This window comes from Nerophis ophidion, linkage group LG02, assembly GCF_033978795.1.
Source record: "Nerophis ophidion isolate RoL-2023_Sa linkage group LG02, RoL_Noph_v1.0, whole genome shotgun sequence".
Lineage (NCBI taxonomy): Eukaryota > Metazoa > Chordata > Actinopteri > Syngnathiformes > Syngnathidae > Nerophis > Nerophis ophidion.
In genome coordinates this window covers 19,288,589-19,308,766 of record NC_084612.1, presented here as the reverse complement: position 1 = coordinate 19,308,766, position 20,178 = coordinate 19,288,589, and the positions used below count along the sequence as shown (strand labels likewise).

At 43.5% G+C, this 20,178-nt stretch overlaps 1 protein-coding gene across 4 annotated transcripts in view; it reads left to right on the top strand.

The window, feature by feature from the left end:
• Nucleotides 1-2,726: 2,726 nt before the first annotated feature.
• esrp2 (epithelial splicing regulatory protein 2) overlaps nt 2,727-20,178 on the top strand; it is a 51,868-nt gene continuing 34,416 nt past the window's right edge. For 2 of the 4 annotated variants that reach the window (XM_061878700.1, XM_061878727.1), the window contains exons 1-2: nt 2,903-3,209; nt 3,540-3,668. In XM_061878700.1, the coding sequence (XP_061734684.1) occupies nt 3,078-3,209; nt 3,540-3,668 (261 nt within the window). In that variant the 5' untranslated portion in view covers nt 2,903-3,077. The other 2 variants (XM_061878717.1, XM_061878709.1) reach the window with 2 other exon arrangements.

Sequence of the window (20,178 nt, the reverse complement as noted above, 5' to 3'; positions counted from 1 at the left end):
TATTCTATATTTTTAATTCGTTACATGCGGCATTGTTGCAAGTTAAAAAAAGATATATATGCAAGATTGTAGCCATACCATAAAGTCTGTTAGGAAAAAAACAAAAACAAACATGTACATAAAAGCTAAACAGCACCAACATCAGACATCAGACTCAGCTATAATAATAAAAAAGAAACCCATATACTGTATAACAGTCGTTTTCTGCATGACCTCGGTTTAGGACTGGATTAGAAATACAGTCACCTTTGTCGTTAAAGTCCATAAAGCAGATGAACATGTGTTTTAGTCCTAAAGTGCAAGTGTGATAATTTGTTGCATATAATAAGTGTGCTTTAGAAAAAAATATGCACATCTTTCTATAGCCCTATTGCACATATATTTAGCATTAACAGATGCATAGAAAATTTCTCCAGAAACGCCTACATATATAGGTGTATCTATGAATGTAATATTGCACAATATACAAATACACAATTTTACGTAAGTATGCATAAAAGTAATGACATGATTAAACATGGTAACAATATACTTCATCCCAAGTGCAGGACTAATAGACTAAAAAATTCCTTTGTCCTACGCCATTAGACTGTACAACTCCTCTCTGGGGAGGAAGGAGGGGGGTACTAGGATGACAGGGGATGCAAAACAATAACAGTGCAATAGTTTTTCATAACATGGTCACTACTGCCTAGTTTCTCTTGTTATACTCTCATTTTACTATTGTATTTTTATTCCCATTGTTGCTTTTTATTTGTATTCTTATTGTAATATGTTTATATTTTGTTTCAATTTATACCCCCATTATTTACTTTTTACTTTTTAAATTGATCTCAACTCTGTACACTGCTGCTGGAACTTTAATTTTCCTGAAAGAACTCTCCTGAAGGAATCTTTCTTTCTTTCTTACCTTCTTAGTTTATTTCGAACATGAACACACTTACAACATAATACATCAACAATCCCACATCATTTCACATCACATCATGTCCGAAAAGGAGTAGGAAGAAGCAAAGCTTATTGAATCCTAGCCCTTTCCCACGTCAGAGCAACTACAATCATATACATTCATCCACTGACCTTAGAATGCGAATATTTGGGTGTCCCACGACTCGATTCAATATCGATTCTTGGGGTCGCGATTCGATTATATATAGATTTTTTTCGATTCAACGCGATTCTCGATTCAAAAACGATATTTTTCCGATTCAAAACGATTCTGTATTCATTCAATACATAGGAATTCAGCAGGATCTACCCGTCTGCTGACATGCTAGCAGAGTAGCATATTTTTTTCAAAAAAGCTTTTATGATTGTAAAGGACAATGTTTTATCAACTGACTGCAATAATGTACATTTGTTTTAACTACTAAACTAACCAAAAATATGACTTATTTTATCTTTGTGAAAACATTGGACACAGTGTGTTGTCATGCTTATGAGATGCGATGCAAGTGTAAGCCACTGTGACACTATCGTTCTTTTTTTTATTTTTATAAATGCCTAATGATAATGCCAATGACGGATTTTTAATCACTGCTATGCTGAAATTATAACTAATATTGATACTGTTGTTGATAATATTAATTTTTGTTTCAGTACTTTCGGTTTGTTCTGTGTCGTGTTTGTTCAATTGCTCTGTTTATTGCAGTTCTGGGTGTTGCTGGGTCAGGTTTGGTTTTGAAACTGGATTGCATTGTTATGGTATTGCTGTGTATTGTTTTGTTGGATTGATGAAAAAAAATAAAAATGAAATATCACTAAAGTACTATTTATCTATCTGTCTATCTATATAGGAACGGCGTGGCGCAGTGGGAGAGTGTCCGTGCGAAACCCGAGGGTCCCTGGTTAAATCCCCACCTAGTACCAACCTCGTCACGTCCGTTGTATCCTGCGCAAGCCACTTCACCCTTGCTCCTGATGAGTGCTGGTTAGCGCCTTGCATGGCAGCTTGTTTCATCAGTGTGTGAATGTGTGTGTGAATGGGTAAATGTGGAAGTAGTGTCAAAGCGCTTTGAGTACCTTGAAGGTAGAAAAGCGCTATACAAGTACAACCCATTTGTCATTTATGTTTTTAATCTATCTATCTATCTATCCATCTATCTATCTATCTATCTATCTATCTATCTATCTATCTATCTATCTATCTATCTATCTATCTATCTATCTATCTATCTATCTATCTATCTATCTATCTATCTATCTATCTATCTATCTATCTATCTATCTATCTATCTATCTATCTATCTATCCATCCATCTATCTATCTATCTATCTATCTATCTATCTATCTATCTATCTATCTATCTATCTATCTATCTATCTATCCATTCATCTATTTATCTATCTACTCTTTTATTGTTTTTTTGTTAATATTGCATTTGATTTTGAATCTTTAATTGCTGTGTTTAAATTATCCCAGCAGAAACAGATTGATTCAGCAGTTCCATCATGTTTTCGATACTTTAATATGCAAAAAGCATCAATCAGAAATGGTCAGATTATCTTGATTTTGACCCAATTACAAGCAGATTCGATATACATTGTCTACCTCCAGTTACTTTCTGTGATCTGCCACATTCCTTGTGTATGCTTCATGGATGTCCTGTCATACCACTTCCTGATTAAAACGCCACTGACGAATCAGATTGCAACATCCGCCTCATAGTCCCGCCCTCACCTTTGGCAAATAGCCAATAGGAGAAGGCTTTGAAGACTCGGCTGGTGCTGGGGGCTGAGTCACACAGGTAACTAAGAAAAAAAAGAAAAAGAAAAAGAAAAAAAAACCTCACGCAGGATTTGCTATGGAGTTGGCGTGAAAGAACGACGGATTTCAACCCTTCTTTACCAGTCTAACCAGTATCTCTGGATAGAGCTCTGTCAAGTACAGCAACAGGTAGAGTGACTGGTTCGCAAACTCCTTCGTGGCTACCCTCTGAAAATAATCTCCCCTTCTTTTTTTCTCTCTCTCCTCAATTGTTCGCTCCTCTTATCACTTGGAAAAAAGGTGAAACCCTAGTGTTGTTTTTATTTGACTCTTTTGCTTTAATTGTAGTTTTTACCCCTTGTGGTCCCTGATGGCTTCGCACAGTGATACTCTGGTGGTGTTCTTTGGGGCAACAGCTGGTGCAAATGGGGGTAAACTGGGTTCGGATGAGAGGGAAATAATTCTCTTGGTGTGGCAAATTGTGGACCTACGTGAGAAAAAGGTATGTTCGTTCGTACGGTTTCTTACGTTTGTGTGTTTTTTGTTGTTGTTTTTTTTTTATTCATTTTGGTTTAATGTCTGAGCTGGTGTTGTTGACATTTAAAAATCAACACGGTGTGTGCTAATGCTAGCTCGTTAGCTCACCCTCTCGCCAGGTGTGCGGCTGAATGCGGCATTCGAGAAATAAACACACCTTTTTGGTTTGACATGTCAATACGACTACGTTATCATTGTTATTTATGGTGGGATGTCTGTTTTCTCGTACATGGCAGGGCGACTTCTTATTGATTAGTTTGTGCACCTTGCAATGCTAAATCCTTGTTCCATCCAGGTGGGCAAACTTCATAGATGTCTTGTCAAGCCAGACTCTTTGGAGCTAACAGACCAGTGCAAGGAGGACACAGGCCTCACCTTAGAGGACATCGTCAATGCAGAACCCCTAGATAAAGTTCTCCAAGAGGTGAGTCTATTTAAAGCTAGAATTCAACTTTAAAGGCACAACATAATCCAAGTCATCATAAAACCACTTTTGACTGCAGAGGTAGTGTTTTAGCATTCAAACCAGGGGTGTCCAAGTTATGTCTTCAGTCTGGCCCGTGAGACGTCACAAGTTTAAAGGGGTACTGGCAGTACTGCACTTTGTTTTTGAATTTTGCCTACAATTCACAATCATGATGAGCGACAAAAACATGTCTTTTTTAAATACACAGAAATAAAAGTCTGCTTACCATGGAGCTGTGACGTCACTGTGTCAATTCCGACCATAAATCCCAATAAATAACCATACAAAAAGTTCCAACAGTACTCCATTTACATCTCGTGACCTGAGTATTAACCAAGCATTAGCGACATAGTTATCTTAAGCGCGAGCGCTGCGAATCTTTGGGTGTCCTACGATTCGATTCAATATCGATTCTTGGGGTCGCAATTCGATTATATATCAATATTTTTGGAGGGGATTCAACGCGATTCTCTATTCAAAAACGATATTTTTCCGATTCAAAACTATTCTGTATTCATTCAATACATAAGATTTCAGCAGGATCTACCCCAGTCTGCTGACATGCTAGCAGAGTAGTATATATATATTTTTTAAAGCTTTTATAATTGTAAAGGACAATGTTTTATCAACTGATTGCAATAATGTAAATTTGTTTTAACTACTAAACGAACCAAAAATATGACTTATTTTATCTTTATGAAAACATTGGACACAGTGTGTTGTCAAGCTTATGAGATGCGATGCAAGTGTAAGCCACTGTGACACTATTGTTTTTATTTTTTTTATTTTTATAAAAGTCTAATGATAATCTCAATGAGGGATTTTTAATCACTGCTATGCTGAAATTATAACTAATAGTGATACTGTTGTTGATAATATTCATTTTTGTTTCACTACTTTTGGTTTGTTCTGTGTCGTGTTTGTGTCTCCTCAATTGCTCTGTTTATTGCAGTTCTGAGTGTTGCTGGGTCAGGTTTGGTTTTAGAATTGGATTGCATTTTTATGGTATTGCTGTGTATTGGTTTGTTGGATTGATAAAAAATAAATAAATAATAATAATAAAAAATAAAAAATCAATTTAAAAAAAGAAAAGAGAATCAATTCTGAATTGCACAACGTGAGAATCGTGATTCGTATTCGAATCGATTTTTTCCCACACCCCAAATAAGCGCTAACATTAAGGACCTTGATACAGCAACTACCGTATGTTGTTGTATTGACATGAGCTGCTGAGCTGCTTTCTCGCATCGAAGCTTGTGAAAGTTAATTCTAGATCAAAATCATGTCTCTCACTGGGAGAGTAACATGATGTGGACAAACTGAGAAGTTGGTCAACTTTGACAGCCAATTAAGATCCGTAGATGGAGAAAAAGACACTGGTTTGCGGCCACCTTTTATTTTTTATTTTTTTTACCTTTCACAAGACTTTGAGTCATTCTTCATCGAAACAGGACTGTAGTAACATCATTGTACAAACCCCGTTTCCATGTGGGTTGGGAAATTGTGTTAGATGTAAATATAAACGGAATACAATGATTTGCAAATCCTTTTCAACCCATTTTCAGTTGAATGCACTACAAAGACAACATATTTGATGTTCAAACACATAAACTTTATTTTTTTTTGCAAATAATAATTACCTTATAATTTCATGGCTGCAACACGTGCCAAAGTAGTTAGGAAAGGGCATGTACACCACTGTGTTACATCACCTTTTCTTTTAACAACACTCAATAAACGTTTGAGAACTGAATAAACTAATTGTTGAAGCTTTGAAGGGGAATTCTTTCCCATTTTTGTTTTATGTAGAGCTTCAGTCGTTCAACAGTCCGGGGTCTCCGCTGTCGTATTTTAAGCTTCATAATGCGCCACACATTTTCGATGGGAGACTGGTCTGGACTGCAGGCGGGCCAGGAAAGTACCCGCACTCTTTTACTACAAAGCCACGCTGTTGTAACACGTGGCTTGGCATTGTCTTGCTGAAATAAGCACGGGCGTCCATGATAGCGTTGCTTGGATGACAACATATGTTGCTCCAAAACCTGTATGGACCATTCAGCATTAATGGTGCCTTCACAGATGTGTAAGTTACCCATGCCTTGGGCACTAATAAACCCCCATACTATCACAGATGCTGGATTTTGAACTTTTTGCCTATAACAATCCGGATGGTTACTTTCCTCTTTGTTCCGGAGGACACCACGTCTACAGTTTCCAAAAATAATTTGAAATGTGGACTCGTCAGACCACAGAACACTTTTCCACTTTGCATCAGTCCATCTTAGATGAGCTCGGGGCCAGCGAAGCCAGCGGGGTTCCTTGGTGTTGTTGATAAATGGGTTTTGCTTTCCTAAGCAGAGTTTTAACTTGCACTTACAGATGTAGCAACCAACTGTAGTTACTGACGGTGGTTTTATGAAGTGTTCCTGAGCCCATGTGGTGATATCCTTTACACACCGATGTTGGTTTTTGATGCAATATCGCCTGAGAGGTATCAAAGGTCCGTATTATCATCGCTTACGTGCAGTGATTTCTCCAGATCCTCTGAACCATAGATGGTAAAATCCCTAAATTCCTCGCAATAGCTTGTTGAGAAATGTTGTTCTAAAACTGTTCAACAATTTGCTTACAAATTGGTGACCCTCGCTCCATCTTTGTTTGTGAATTACTTAGCATTTCATGGAAGCTGCTTTTGTACCCAATCATGGCACCCACCTGTTCCCAATTAGCCTGCACACCTGTGGGATGTTCCAAATAAGTGTTTGATGAGCATTTCTCAACTTTATCAGTATTTATTGCCACCTTTCCCAACTTCTTTGTCACATGTTGCTGGCATCAAATTTTAAAGTTAATGATTATTTGCACAAAAAAAATGTTAATCAGTTTAAACATCAAATATGTTGTCTTTGTAGCATATTCAACTGAATACGGGTTGAAAATGATTTGCAAATCATTGTATTCAGTTTATATTTATATGTAACACAATTTCACAACTCATATAGAAACGGGGTTTTTACAGTAAGTGATGTTTTGTTATGTTTGTTGTCTCATGAAGTCTGCAGTGAGTAATAATCAGGGTTGTTGTTGGAGGAAAGATCAAACGTGACACATTTGTGAAATTAATGTGTATGCTTAAATTGAGAAAAATAAGTAAATATTATGAATATGTTACTACATTCAAAGGCCTCCGTCAGTCGTAACGACTATGGATACTGCGCCAGTCCAGAGGTCAAGTTTAAACTCAGCGACAACGCCTGCTGTGGCTGATGAGTCCGATGTGGGAGAGGCAAACACGGCCGCATTTACTGCAGATGTAGCTGGAAGGCGCAACTGCAGGAGTGCTTGTCTTCCGCTTGGTTCTTTTTTCATTGGCTGTGGCATGGATCTTTTCCTCGCCAGTCTTCAGCTGTTTGTGAAGGACACTGCGCCATTTGCTGCGGCCAGCCGCTACTTCTTCCCAATGTTCAGTGTTTATGTACAGAGCTTTCATGTCCCGCTTGCAGATATCTTTGAAGCGCAGTTTCGGCCGGCCAACAGATCTCTTGCCAGAGGCAAGTTCGCCATACAGGATGTCCTTTGGGATACGTCCATCCTCCATACGGCACACGTGGCCGAGCCAACGCAGCCTGCGTTGTCTGAGCAGCGTGAACATGGTAGGAAGACCAGCGCGTTGGAGGACTTGGGCATTCGTCACCTTGTCACTCCAATGGATGCCGAGGATGCGGCGAAGGCAGCGCATGTGGAAGGTGTTCAGTTTGCGCTCCTGTTTGGAGTATGTTGTCCATGTTTCGCTGCCGTAGAGAAGAGTGCTGACAATGCAGGCGTTGTACACTGCCATCTTGGTAGGAGTTGTCAGCTTCCGGTTCTCCCAGACGCGGGTTGTGAGGCGCCCTAGGGTTGTGGCAGCTTTGCCGATACGTTTGTTGATCTCACTATCAAGGGACAGATTGTCACTGATGGTGGATCCCAGGTAAGTAAATTGGTGTACTATTTTGAGTTGGTGCTTATCAATTGTGATGGCTGGTGGAGTGTCCACTTCCTGACTCAGCACATTGGTCTTGTTTAGGCTGATGGAAAGCCCAAAGTCTTTGCAGGCCTGGGAGAATCTGTCCATAAGGCACTGGAGTTCTGGTTCAGTGTGCGAAATGACGGCGGCATCATCCGCAAAGAGCAGGTCCCGGATGGTTGTCTCACGGACTTTGGTCCTTGCTTTAAGACGGGCTAGGTTGAAAAGTCGGCCGTCAGATCTTGTACGTAGATAAACCCCTTCTGTTGCAGTCCCAAAAGCATGTTTGATGAGCAGGGCAAAGAAGATACCGAAAAGGGTAGGAGCAAGGACGCAACCTTGTTTGACTCCGCTCTTAATGTGAAATGGGTTGGATATGCTACCCTCATACTGGATGGTTGCCTTCATGTCGTCATGGAAAGATCTAATGAGACTATGGAGCTTTGGAGGGCATCCAATCTTGGGTAGGATGCTGAAGAGCCCTTCTCTGCTAACCAGGTCGAAAGCCTTGGTCAGGTCAATGAAGGATATGTACAGGGGCTTCTGTTGTTCCCTGCATTTCTCCTGAAGTTGGCGTAGGGAGAATATCATGTCCACTGTAGAGCGCTTGGCGCGAAAGCCGCATTGAGATTCCGGGTAAACGCGCTCAGCAAGAGTCTGAAGGCGCACAAGCACGACACGGGCATAGAGTTTTCCTACTATATTCAAGAGGGAGATGCCCCTGTAATTGTTACAGTCGCTCCTGTCGCCCTTATTTTTGTAAAGGGTGACAATCTTGGCATCTCTCATGTCCTGCGGCACGGCTCCCTCTTTCCAGCACTGGCAGAGGACATCATGCAAAGGCTGCAGGAGGGTGTCTTTACAGCGCTTGATGAGATCTGGGGGGATGCCATCAGTACCAGGTGCTTTGCCAATCGCTAAGCTGTCGATCGCTTTGTGAAGTTCAGCAAGTGTTGGTTCAGCATCTAATTCCTCAATGATGGGCAGCTGTTCAATGGCATCAAGGGCTGAGGCGACTACAGTGTTCTCTCTGGAGTAGAGTTCTGAATAGTGCTCTACCCATCTGTCCAACTGCTTGCCCTTGTCAGTGATAACTTCCCCGCTGGTGGTCTTTAGGGGGGCTGTTTTGCTCTGTGTTGGGCCCAGAGCAGCCTTTATGCCCTCGTACATCCCTCTGATGTTACCTGAGGTAGCTGCAGACTGGATGGATTCACTGAGTTGTTGCCAGTATTCATTGGCACAATGTCTTGCAGTCTGTTGCACTTTGCTTCTTGTAATTCTCAGTGCTTGCAGGGACTTCTCATTCGGGGAGCGTTTGTATTCAGTAAGGGCAGCACGCTTTGCTTCAATGACAGGGGTCATCTCGCTGGACTTGGCAACAAACCAGTCGTTGTTTATGAAGATCTTCCTCCCAAATGTTGCAAGGGCTGTTTTCTGAATAGCCTCCCTGAGGTGGCCCTATTTCTCGGAGGCAGAGTAGTGCTGGTGTTCTTCAGACAGGATGTTGTTGAGGGACTTGGCAAACTCTTCTACTTTCTCTGGAAGATGCATGCTGGTGGAATCAATGCGGGGTTTGCCTTTCTGTTTGGAGTTTTGAAAAATTTTTGGTTGTAGCTTGATCTTGCAACAGACAAGTGAATGGTCGGTGTCGCAGTCTGCGCTGTGGTAACTACGAGTAACGAGCACAAACTTGAGGTTGGCTTTTCGGATCAGGATCATGTCTAGCTGATGCCAATGCTTTGAGCGGGGATGGCGCCATGTCACCTTGTGCTGTGGTTTCATCTGAAAGTAGGAGTTGGTCACGCAAAGGTTATGGTAGGAACACAACTCCAGTAGCCGTTGCCCGTTCTCATTGACTTTGCCAACTCCGAAGTGTCCAAGACAGGAAGGCCATGAGTCATGGTCAGCTCCCACTCTCGCATTGAAATCACCGAGGATGAGGAGATGTTCCTTCGGGGGGATGTTCTTGATGACGTCATTCAAGTTGGCATAAAATGTGTCCTTAACTTCTGCTGTAGACGTTAGAGTGGGGGCATAGGCACAGACTAGGGTCACTGGGACATCAGAGGTGTGGAGATGGAGTGTCATCAGGCGTTCCGATCCTTTGTCACCTGGTTCAACCATCTTTAACAAGGTGTTCCTGACAGCGAATCCAACTCCATGCTCTCTGCGGTCTCCGGCACTCTTTCCTTGCCAGAAGAAGGTAAAGTCTTTCTCCTTGAGGGTTCCCGAGTCGGCTAGGCGGGTCTCTTGCAATGCAGCTATGTCTACCTGGAGTCTCAGTAGCTCATTGTTAATGACAGCCGTTTTTCTTGCATCACTGATGTGTTGGAGATCATTTGAGTGTCCGGGTGTCATAGTCCGGACATTCCAGCTTCCCAGTTTTAGGACTGGGCACCTGTTTTTCATACTTTGTTTCTTGCTTGGTGCAGGTCTTACAGTCTGCTTGTCTGTTTTACCTAATCCCCATGCACCCAATGAGGAAGGCAGACTGTGGCGGGACAGCACCTAATTGGCTGGGGGCTGCCCAGCTTAAGGCGGGCAGTAGCTGTCTAATGAAATTCAAGGATCTCTCCCACCGTCGGAAGCAACCCCTGGCGCTATGCTCTACGCCAATCGAGCATTGTAGCTTATAACCGGTAGACTGTTGCTTCCCGTTTGTTGTTTCCACGCTATGACACGAGGCTGGAGTGACCTCTCCAGGGCGCAAGCCAGGGCAGAGTAGTATGGAGGTCAAGCTGTTGCCCATGCAGCAGGACCCCCCTCTTCACACTGATGATGGATCCAAAGGAGCAGCAAGAGCTGGTACAATTTGGCACCAACAGTGTCGCAGGAGTTGCCAGTGCACCGCTGTAGCCAGCAGTGGACCACCTTAGGGACTCCGTCTCCTGATTTTTTCCTCAGGGTTTACTCCCGAAGCCTTCCCCAAGAAAGGTATACCACAAGGCAGTGGCGGTTTTGGATTGGAGTTTACCTTCTCCTAGATGGGTCACCTTACTGGGCTAACGGGTCCCATCTACCCATGCGGCAGGTTGTACTGGGTTACATTTTACCAGTAGCAGGGATAAGAACTGACCTGACCTACTACTACATTACATATATACCTACAGCATGCACATAAAACCCTGATGGAGGTGTTTGGATGTTTTTTAAGGGCATAACAGAGCGACTCCCATAGACTCCATTGAAAGCTAAATTCTGCTCATATTTATTTACGAGTTAGAATTCATAAAGATAAAGAAAAATATGTGCTTGTCTTACATAAGCATTGTGAATGCTAGTCAACGTTTAAAAAAGGTGCAGTTCCTCTTTAAGGAGCTAAATTGCCTTGAGTCATCAGCATTTTTGGCAACTATGAAATACATTTCAACATTCCATGCACAACATAATCCAAGTCATCATAAAACCACTTTTGACTGCACAGTAAGTGTTTTTAGGGAGTGTTTTAGCATTTAAACCAGGGTTGTACAAACTATGACTTCAGTCTAGCCTGCGACACGTCAAAAGTTTAAAGGGGAACTGCACTTTGTTTTTGAATTTTGCCTGCAATTTACAATCATGATGAGCGACGAAAAGGCGTCTTTTTAAAATACATTGTAACACAGAAATAAAAAGTCTGCTTACAGTGGAGCCATGATGTCACTGCATCAATTGTGACTATAAAACCCCAAAAATAACCATACAAAAATTGCCATCAGTACTCCATTTACATCCTGTGACCTGAGTATTAACCAAGCATTAGCGATATCGTTATCTTAAGTGCTAACATTAAGGACCTACATTTAGTGGCGCATTGATGAGAGAGAGGCAATAACCTTATGCTGCTGTATTGACATAAGCTGCTGAGTTGCTTTCTCACATCAAAGCTTGTGAAGGTTATTCTACAAACCCCGTTTTCATATGAGTTGGGAAATTGTGTTTGGTGTAAATATAAACGGACTACATACATCCATCCATTTTCTACCGATTATTCCCTTTAGGGTCGCGGGGGGCGCTGGTGCCTACAATGATTTGCAAATCCTTTTCAACCCATATTCAATTGAATGCGCTACAAAGACAAGATATTTGTAGTTCAAACTCATAAACTTTGTTTTTTTTTTGCAAATGATAATTAACTTAGAATTTCATGGCTGCAACATGTGCCAAAGTAGTTGGGAAAGGGCATGTTCACCACTCTGTTACATCACCTTTTCTTTTAACAACACTCAAACTTTTAGGAACTGAGGAAACTAATTGTTGAAGCTTTGAAAGTGGGAATCCTTCCCATTCTCGTTTTATGTAGAGCTTCAGTCGTTCAATAGTCCGATTGTCGTATTTTTCCATATGAGTTGGGAAATTGTGTTAGATGTAAATATAAACGGAATACAATAATTTGAAAATCATTTTCAACCCACTTTAGGTTGAATATGTTACAAAGACAACATATTTGATGTTAAAACTGATAAATATTTTTTTTCTTTTGCAAATAAATCATTAACTTTAGAATTTGATGCCAGCAACACGTGACAAAGAAGTTGGGAATGGTGGCAATAAATACTGATAATGTTGAGGAATGCTAATCAAACACTTATTTAGAACATCCCACAGGTATACAGGCTAATTGGAAACAGGTGGGTGCCATGATCCATCCATCCATCTTCTTCCGCTTATCCGAGGTCGGGTCGCGGGGGAAACAGCCTAAGCAGGGAAACCCAGACTTCCCTCTCCCCAGCCACTTTGTCTAGCTCTTCCCGGGGGATCCCGAGGCCTTCCCAGGCCAGCCGGGAGACATAGTCATCCCAACGTGTCCTGGGTCTTCCCCGTGGCCTTCTACCGGTTGGACGTGCCCTAAACACCTCCCTAGGGAGGCGTTCGGGTGGCATCCTGACCAGATGCCCGAACCACCTCATCTGGCTCCTCTCGATGTGAAGGAGCAGCGGCTTTACTTTGAGTTCCTTCCGGATGGCAGAGCTTCTCACCCTATCTCTAAGGGAGAGCCCCGCCACACGGCGGAGGAAACTAATTTCGGCCGCTTGTACCCGTGATCTTATCCTTTCGGTCATGACCCAAAGCTCATGACCATAGGTGAGGATGGGAACGTAGATCGACTGGTAAATTGAGAGCTTTGCCTTCCGGCTCAGCTCCTTCTTCACCACAACGGATCGGTACAACGTCCGCATTACTGAAGACGCCGCACCGATCCGCCTGTCGATCTCACGATCCACTCTTCCCCCACTCGTTAACAAGACTCCTAGGTACTTGAACTCCTCCACTTGGGGCAGGGTCTCCTCCCCAACCCGGAGATGGCATTCCACCCTTTTCCGGGCGAGAACCATGGACTCGGACTTCGAGGTGCTGATTCTCATTCCGGTCGCTTCACACTCGGCTGCGAACCGATCCAGTGAGAGCTGAAGATCCCGGTCAGATGAAGCCATCAAGACCACATCATCTGCAAAAAGCAGAGACCTAATCCTGCGGTCACCAAACCGGAACCCCTCAACGCCTTGACTGCGCCTAGAAATTCTGTCCATAAAAGTTATGAACAGAATCGGTGACAAAGGACAGCCTTGGCGGTGTCCAACCCTCACTGGAAATGTGTTCGACTTACTGCCGGCAATGCGGACCAAGCTCTGGCACTGATCGTACAGGGAGCGGACCGCCACAATAAGACAGTCCGATACCCCATACTTTCTGAGCACTCCCCACAGGACTTCCCGAGGGACACGGTCGAATGCCTTCTCCAAGTCCACGAAGCACATGTAGACTGGTTGGGCAAACTCCCATGCACCCTCAAGAACCCTGCGGAGAGTATAGAGCTGGTCCACAGTTCCACGACCAGGACGAAAACCACACTGTTCCTCCTGAATCCGAGGTTCAACTATCCGGCGTAGCCTCCTCTCCAGTATACCTGAATAAACCTTACCGGGAAGGCTGAGGAGTGGGATCCCACGATAGTTGGAACACACCCTCCGGTCCCCCTTCTTAAAGAGAGGAACCACCACCCCGGTCTGCCAATCCAGACGTACCCCCCCCGATGTCCACGCGATGCTGCAGAGTCTTGTCAACCAAGACAGCCCCACAGCATCCAGAGCCTTAAGGAACTCCGGGCGGCCCTCATCCACCCCCGGGCCTTGCCACCGAGGAGCTTTTTAACTACCTCAGCGACCTCAGCCCCAGAAATAGGAGAGTCCACCACAGATTCCCCAGGCACTGCTTCCTCATCGGAAGACGTGTTGGTGGGATTGAGGAGGTCTTCGAAGTATTCCTTCCACCTATCCACAACATCTGCAGTCGAGGTCAGCAGAACACCATCCGCACCATACACGGTGTTGATAGTGCACTGCTTCCCCTTCCTGAGGCGGCGGACGGTGGTCCAGAATCGCTTCGAAGCCATCCGGAAGTCGTTTTCCATGGCTTCGCCGAACTCCTCCCATGTCCGAGTTTTTGCCTCAGCGACTGCTGAAGCTGCACACCGCTTGGCCTGTCGGTACCTGTCCACTGCCTCCGGAGTCCTATGAGCCAAAAGGACCCGATAGGACTCCTTCTTCAGCTTGACGTCATCCCTCACCGCTGGTGTCCACCAAGGGGTTTTAGGATTGCCGCCCCGACAAGCACCAACTACCTTGCGGCCACAGCTCCGATCAGCCGCCTCGACAATAGAGGTGCGGAACATGGTCCACTCGGACTTAATGTCCAGCACCTCCCTCGTGACATGTTCAAAGTTCTTCCGGAGGTGGGAATTGAAACTTTCTCTGACAGGAGACTCTGCCAGACGTTCCCAGCAGACCCTCACAATGCGTTTGGGCCTCCCAGGTCTGTCCGGCATCCTCCCCCACCATCGCAGCCAACTCACCACCAGGTGGTGATCGGTAGAAAGCTCCGCCCCTCTCTTCACCCGAGTGTCCAAAACATAAGGCCGCAAATCCGATGACACAACTACAAAGTCAATCATGGAACTGCGGCCTAGGGTGTCCTGGTGCCAAGTGCACATATGGACACCCTTATGTTTGAACATGGTGTTTGTTATGGACAAACTGTGACGAGCACTAAAGTCCAATAACAAAACACCACTCGGGTTCAGATCCGGGCGGCCATTCTTCCCAATCACGCCTCTCCAGGTTTCACTGTCGTTGCCAACGTGAGCGTTGAAGTCTCCCAGTAGGACAAGGGAATCACCCGGGGGAGCACTTTCCAGTACTCCCTCGAGTGCTCCCAAAAAGGGTGGGTACTCTGAGCTGCTGCTTGGTGCATAAGCACAAACAACAGTCAGGACCCGTCCCCCCACCCGAAGGCGGAGGGAGGCTACCCTTTCGTCCACCGGGTTAAACTCCAATGTGCAGGCTTTGAGCCGGGGGGCAACAAGAATTGCCACCCCAGCCCGTCGCCTCTCACTGCCGGCAACGCCAGAGTGGAAGAGGGTCCAGTCCCTCTCTAGAGAAGTGGTTCCAGAGCCCTTGCTTTGCGTCGAAGTGAGTCCGACTATATCCAGCCGGAACTTCTCAACTTCGCGCACTAGCTCAGGCTCTTTCCCCCCCAGTGAGGTGACGTTCCACGTCCCAAGAGCTAGCTTCTGTAGCCGAGGATCGGACCGCCAAGTGCCCTGCCTTCGGCTGCCGCCCAGCTCACATTGCACCCGACCTCTATGGGTGGTGAGCTCATTGGAGGGGTGACCCACGTTGCCTCTTAGGGCTGTGCGCGAACAGGCCCGGCCACCAGGCACTCGCCATCGTGCCCCACCTCTGGGCCTGGCTCCAGAGGGAGGCCCCGGTGACCCGCGTCCGGGCGAGGGAAATCTGGGTCTATGTTTTTTCTTCTTCATAAAGGTCTTCGAACTGCTCTTTGTCTGATCCCTCACCTAGAACCTGTTTGCCTTGGGAGACCCTACCAGGGGGCATAAAGCCCCCGGACAACATAGCTCCTAGGATCATTGGGACACGCAAACTCCTCTACCACGATAAGGTGGCAGCTCAGAGAGGAGTGGGTGCCATGATTGGGTATAAAAACAGCTTCCCAAAAAACGCTCAGTCTTTCACAAGAAAGGGTTCTCAGTTGTCTTTTTTTACGCTTCATAATGTGCCACACGTTTTCATTGGGAGACAGGTCTGGACTGCAGGCAGGCCAGTCTAATACCCGCACTCTTTTACTATGAAGCCACGCCGTTGTAAAACGTGGCTTGGCATTGTCTTGTTGAAATAAGCAGGGGCGTCTATGATAACGATGCTTGGATGGCAACATAGGTTGCTCCAAAACCTGTATGTACCTTTCAGCATTAATGGTGCCTTCACAGATGTGTAAGTTACCCATGCCTTGGGCAGTAATGCACCGCCATACCATCACAGATGATGGCTTTTCAACTTTGCGCCTATAACAATCCGGATGGTTCTTTTCTTCTTTGTTCAGGAGGACACAGTTTCCAAAAACAATTTGAAATGTGGACTCGTCAGACCACAGAACACTTTTCCACATTGCATGAGTCCATCTTAGATGATCTCAGGCCCAGAGAAGCTGGCGGCGTTTCTGGATGTTGTTACGCTTTGCATAGTAGAGCTTTACCTTGCACTTACAGATGTAGCGACCAACTGTATTTAGTGACAGTGGTTTTCTTAAGTGTTCCTGAGGCCATGTGGTGATATCCTTGAGAGATCGATGTCAGTTTTTGATACAGTGCCGTCTGAGGGATCTAAGGCCACAGTCATTCAATGTTCGTTTCCGGCCATGCGCTTACGTGGAGTGATTTCTCCAGATTCTCTGAACCTTTTGATGATATTATGGACCGTAGATGTTGAAATCCCTAAATTTCTTGCAATTGCACTTTGAGAAACGTTGTTCTTAAACTGTTTGACTATTTGCTCACGCAGTTGTGGACAAAAGGGTGTACCTCGCCCCATCCTTTCTTGTGAAAGACTGAGCATTTTTTGGGAAGCTTTTTTTATACCCAATCATGGCACCCACCTGCTCCAAATAAGTTTTTGATGAGCATTCCTCAACTTTATCAGTATTTATTGCCACCTTTCCCAACTTCTTTATCAGTTGTTGCTGGCATCAAATTCTAAAGTCAATGATTATTTGCAAAAAAAAATGTTTATCAGTTTGAAAAACAAATATGTTGTCTTTGTAGCATATTTAACTGAATATGGGTTCAAAATGATTTGCAAATCATTGTATTCCGTTTATATTTACATCTAACACAATTTCCCAACTCATATGGAAACAGGGTTTGTAACACTCTCGGACTGCTTTTGTGCATGTGTACAAGACAGCTGTAAGTGACAGACATAAATGCCAGTCATCTTGTTTGTGCGACCAATAATTAGTGTAAAAGTTTTTGTACAGTGCTTATGTTACTGCATGTCGCACATTAGTGTTAGAATAAAATATATTTTTTATCTTAACTTTGTCTTGTTACCTCCAAAGCAAGTCATTATGTCACTGTCTTTTTCTGACTGAGTTTAGTGGCTGATTTAATTTCAAACTGGTTTATTCCTGTGTAAAACGTTGTGATGACAAACACAAAAGTATTTGTTTAATGATATCAGAGCAAATGGGAGGGCATTAGACTAGAGTGAATAACACACATGGCAGCAGGCAACAGGCATAACATCCTCAATGCCTGGAGCAGTGGTTCTGTATCTCCTACCCCTCTAGCAGATAGTTTATATCTGTGTCCAAATAAGTACTTCCACCTCACTGTGGCGTCACAACTCAAAACACAGCGGTCAAGGCATCAAACTGTGCAAACTCACGCCCAAATGCATGAACCTTGTAATAGGATGCTTGGGCGTTGTTTAACATGAGTATCCAACAGTATGACAACATAAAACAGAAAATATGAAAATTATGATAGGTTCTCTTTAAATTTCAAGTAGTGATATACTGTACATTTAAAAAGGATGTAGTAAAACTCCTGCCTAAAATGCAATTGTTTTTTGATGAACTATCTCACAGTATGAAATAAGTTAACCGCTGTCAAATGTCAAAATAACAACACACTCTATCTGCATTTTAACTTTGTCAGTGAGTGTAAACATTTCATGTTTATACTAGGCAACGTAATATATACTATATAAAAGTAAACACATAACCTGAAAATCTGTCCAGCCGTTAGCAAGACTGCAGTGAACAAACAGCTAGATATTTAATCTTTCATACCTTTGTTGTGCGGTTAGCTTAAATGTATTTTCCGTACTCGTCTCTCACATAAGCATGATAAATATAATATTGAATTGATTACATTTTGAAACAAGCACAATTTTAATCCTAGCGAGTAACTATAATTTTTAGCTAATGTTAGCACTCAACTTCTTCTACTATTTCCAAGGCCTTATGGGATTTGCTGAAGTTCCGTATATCGGAAACCCTCCTGTTAGGGCTGGGCGATATGGCCTTTTATTAATATCTGTATATGTTTAGGCCATGTCACGATACACGATATATATCTCGATATTTTGCCTTGAATTAAAACTTGATGCATATAATCACACCGGTATGATGATTCTCTGTCTTCATTAAAACATTCTTGTTCATTCTGCATTTTATATGCTCATTTTTAAACTTTTATACAGTAAGGGAAATCACAACTAAGTCAATTTACCTAAACAGTATTTATTAGATAGTTGAGCCGTGGCACAAACATTCATGTCATTTCAGAACAGAAAGTGCGAGATCGCCAGACATTTTTAACAAGCTATTAGTGCAATTTTGTGTATGATGTCACTAAGATGACTTATCAAAACAACAATAAATTAAAGTGCACTTTTTGTACAGAACGCCACTACAAAAGTTTAAAACTAATAAAGTGCACTTGTTTGCATGATGTCAAACAAGATATTTCGATTACTGTCAAATAAAAAGGAGCTGCATAATAGGAAATCAAATAGTGTATGTCCTTCGCTATGTGGTAGGTTCCTGCGGACGTTATTTCCTTCTGTTGTCGACTATTTTTGTGGAATAGTGGAAAGTGTAAATGGTTGCTTGGGCATTTTGTGGGCGTGTGGCATCGAACCGAGATTTTGACATGAGGAGTTTTGCGCACTCTTCATTCTCAAGCAGGTGACTTTTCAAATGATGCTATACATCAGCATTTGTGCTACTTTTTGTAGTAACGCTTTTGCCGCATACTTGACATATTACTGTTGTCTGTTCGACATCTCACCGCTTCAAGCCAAATCACCGCCAGACGATGGACCATGTGCTGTTTTTCTTGGGAATTAATTATTCTTCCTTAATTTTTTTACCACATTCGCTCCTTCTTTCTCTCGTATTACCACTCGCACTGCACCGCTATCATCACAGCTAACGTTACCCATGCCGCTACCTCTCTGCTCTGCGAGAGCGTATGACTTGGCACGCGCAACAGCGTGTGACATATGTAAGAAGGTGCTCTTGTTTACGTCTCTGTGAGAAGGAGAGACAAGAGAGTGAGAAACGCCTGTAGTGTAATGGCCGCAGCTAAAAGCAATTGCCTGAGAACGTATACTCGAATGTCACGATATAGTCATTTTCTATATCGCACAGAGACAAACCCGTGATATATCGAGTATCGCCCAGCCCTACCTCAAGTGTGACAATGGGGGGCGGCATGTCTCAGATGGTAGAGTGGCCGACCAGAAACTTAGCCTATCTGGTTTGAATCTAGTTTACGCCATCCTATTCATTGCCGTTGTGTCCTTCGGCAAGACACATCACCCACCTTGCTTCTTGTAGCCACCCGCACCAGGGTAAATATAGCTTAAGTGTAGATAATGGGTTTCTCAATGTTATATAGTGCTTTGCGTCACTAGAGAAAAAAACGCTACATAAATATAATTTACTGCACTAGTTCAATTCACAGTTGTAGGTGTATTTTTCCCCTGACATTTTCTTCAGTATCTGAATTTTGAGGTTCTACTCTATCAGGTATAAATAAGCTTTTAAGACCATGTTTATAGCACTGATCTGCTCGCCCTGTAATAGAAGAGCTGTGAATCTCCTCAATGACCTCTCATTGAGGGAGTTGTATTTTGTCTGTTAAACTCTTCAACAGTGCATAGAAGTTCAGCAGCTAGCTTCGCCTCGAGCTTGTGGGAGATTAAGACTAGTCGCAAGTCCGGTCTTGTCTTGTCTTGATGCATGCTGCAGCCATCTGGAAGGTGGGCTGTTTACCTGTGACCGCACCTCTCTTTTATGCTGAAGGACAGACAGAAAGTGGAAAGGGTGCCGGTCTACAAAAAGGTGTTTTTAAATTAATTTGCTGTTTTTTCTTTCCTGTCACTGTGTGTTTAGCCAATAGTGCTTGTGTTGTCAAACATGTTTTTCAAGAACCTTGCAAGTGTTTGTTTGCACTGGGTGCACCTTTCCCCACCCCTTCACTGCCTCTCATGATCACTCTGTCTTGGCCTTGATATGAATGGCACTTTGCATTCTTGCTCTGGGACGGTTAACGTTTCATGAAAATCTGGGCCCACTTGTGGAGTTGTGCCTTGCAAACAGGCCTGGTTAAGGCTC